The following is a 2500-nucleotide window of genomic DNA, read 5'->3' as shown; positions in this document are numbered from 1 at the left end:
GAGAGAGAGAGAGAGAGAGAGAGAGAGAGAGAGAGAGTAGGAGGTGAGGAAGCAGAGAATATTCCTGAGTGATAAAACCGCTCTCTCTCTCTCTCTTAAAAAAAATATTTCACCAGTTTCGTCCCCAAATGACCACGTCGCCTCCCGAGAATTAATCCACCTCTGAAGTGAGAAAGTGAGAGAGTGAGAGAGAGAGAGAGAGAGAGAGAGAGAGAGAGAGAGAGAGAGAGAGAGAGAGAGAGTTCGGCGAAGCGAATCGGGTTGCCGAGGTGGTTGGCCGCCGAAAGAGGGAGTTTTTGGAGCGGAAGGGGGGAGGGGGGGTGCCGAGAAAGTTAGGGGACCGAAAGAGATGGAGAGAGATGATGAGGAAAAGATTTTGTAGTAGTAGTAGTAGTAGTAATAATAATAATAATAATAATAATAATAATAATAGTGTGCTGGAGGAGGAAGAGGAAGGAGGGAAGACAAGGAAGGAGGAGGAGGAGGAGGAGGAGGAGGGCAAAATAAGATACAGCCTGGGGGAGAGCAAGAGAATACAGAATGAATAAAATGTATGAATACGTTTTTACATGCTCGCTAAAATATCCTCCCTTCTCCCTCCCTCCCTCTCTCCTCTTTTCTTCCTCCCTCCCTTTCTCCCTCTCTCCTCTTCTCTTCCTCCCTCTCTCCCTAGCTTTTCATCTCCCTTAAATCGTCTACTTTCACCTTTACTTCCTTCAATACACTTTCTTCCTTCAACTCCCTATTTTCCATCCTTAATCTCCCCATCTTTTTGTCTCTCTCTCCCTTAAATTCTCTACCGTCCTCCCTCCCTCCACTCCCCAATCCCTCTTACTCTTAGACCCCCCTCCCCCTCCCTCTCCTAAATTCTCTACTTTCCTCCCTCTCTCCCTCCCCAATCCCTCTTACTCTTAGTCCCAAATCCCCAATTTTCCTCTCCCTTCCCCTCCCCGTCATCCAGTAATCCCTCCCTTCTTCCTCTCTCCTCCCTCCCTTCTCCCTCTCCCCTCCCTCCTCTCCCGCTCTCCCCTTTCCTCTCCTTCACTTACCTTTTCCCTCCCTTCCTTTCCTCCTCTCTGTTTCCCTCTCACCCCCCTTTCCTCTCTTCCTTCCTCCTTTCCCTCCCCTTCTCCTCTCGCCTCTTCCTCCTCTTTCCCTACTCTTCCTTTCTCACTTTCTCCATTTCTCTTCCTCCTTTCCTCTCCTCTCCTCCCCTCCTCTTTTCTCTCCCTAACCCCCCCCTTTTCCTGCTTTCCCTCCCCTTCTCTTCTCGTATTCTCTCCTCTTCCTCTTTCCCCCTCACTCTTCCTTTCTCTCATCTCCACTTCTCTTCCTCCTTTCCTATTCTCCCTTCCCATCCCTTTCCCCTCCCTCCTCTCCTTTCCTCCCCTCCCCCACCCCTCTCTTCCCCTTCCTCCCCTCCCCTCTCTTCTCTCTCCCTCCTCTCCTCTTTCTAAACACAAATCAGATAAAGAAAGAATTACACTTTTTACCCTCATTCCAATAAAATATTCATATGTATTCATTTAAAACAATAATGGCTGTTATTTCTCTCTTTTTCCTGCCGGGTAAGTTATCGGAGGGAGAGGCGGGTGGGGGAGAGCCGTACGTTTTCTCTCTCCGTCTCTCACACACCTGAAGCTCATTGGTCTCCTGTTACACTGTACTTTTTACCTGTAATTCTGTTTTGTACTTCTACTAATAAATTTCTTTCCCTTCTTTCCTCACCAGCTCTTTTCTTTCACTCCTTTCCACTTCCCCTTCCCTCCCCTCTCCTCCCCCTTCCCTCCCCTCCTCTCCCTATCCTTCCACTCCCCTTCCCCTCTCGTCCTCTCTCTCCTTTCCTCCCTACCTTTCCCCTCCCATCTCTTCCTACCTTCCCACTCCCCATCTCCTCTCTCTCCTTCCCTCCCTACCTTTCCCCTCACTCTCCCCTCTCATAACCCTTCCCCTCCCCTCGCCTCCTCTGCCCACCTTTCTCCCTCCCCCTTCCCTCCTCTCTACTCCCCTCCCCATACATGTTTCTTATTGATCAGAGACGAACCTAACACAATTCTTTCTCCCCATCTACTCCCATTCAACTCCCGCCACTTATCTCCCTCCTTCCCTCCCCTATCCCTCTTCTCTTCTCCCCATCTTTCCTCTTCCTCCTCCTTCTCCCTCAACTCTCCCTCTTCCCCATTTTTCACCCTTCCTCTCTTCCCTATCCCTCATCATTCCTCCCCTCCTCTCTTCTTCACCCTCCCCCATTTTTCTCCCTCCCTCCTTTCCCTATCCCTCTTCTCTCCTCTCCCCTTCCATCTCTTCTCCCCTCCCTCCCCTCCCCATTGCTGAGTCCCGGTAATCGCTAAAATCCCAGACTAATCCCAGTAATCCAGGGACTTCCCCGTACGGTAAATCCATCACCCACTCTCCTCTCCATTTCTCTCCCTTCCCCCTCCCTTTCTCTCCCTTCCCCCTCTCTCCTCCTTTCCCCCTCCTTCTTCCTTCCTCCTCTCCC

At 50.6% G+C, this 2500-nt stretch overlaps 1 protein-coding gene across 1 annotated transcript in view; it reads right to left on the bottom strand.

Annotated features, from left to right (window-relative positions):
* Positions 1–2500, bottom strand: part of X11L (amyloid-beta A4 precursor protein-binding family A member X11L) — a 572323-nt gene that overhangs the window by 207807 nt on the left and 362016 nt on the right. Inside the window, exon 10 of the mRNA XM_080270416.1 lies at positions 2407–2416. Within this exon, the coding sequence (XP_080126542.1) occupies positions 2407–2416 (10 nt within the window). The remainder of the gene's footprint in view (positions 1–2406; positions 2417–2500) is intronic.

The sequence above is a fragment of the Coenobita brevimanus genome, chromosome 40, assembly GCF_032717465.1.
Source record: "Coenobita brevimanus isolate Jiangsu-jjx chromosome 40, ASM3271746v2, whole genome shotgun sequence".
In the NCBI taxonomy this organism is placed as follows: Eukaryota; Metazoa; Arthropoda; class Malacostraca; order Decapoda; family Coenobitidae; genus Coenobita; species Coenobita brevimanus.
The sequence above is the reverse complement of the archived record's forward strand: the minus strand, read 5'-3'. Positions and strand labels throughout refer to the sequence as shown.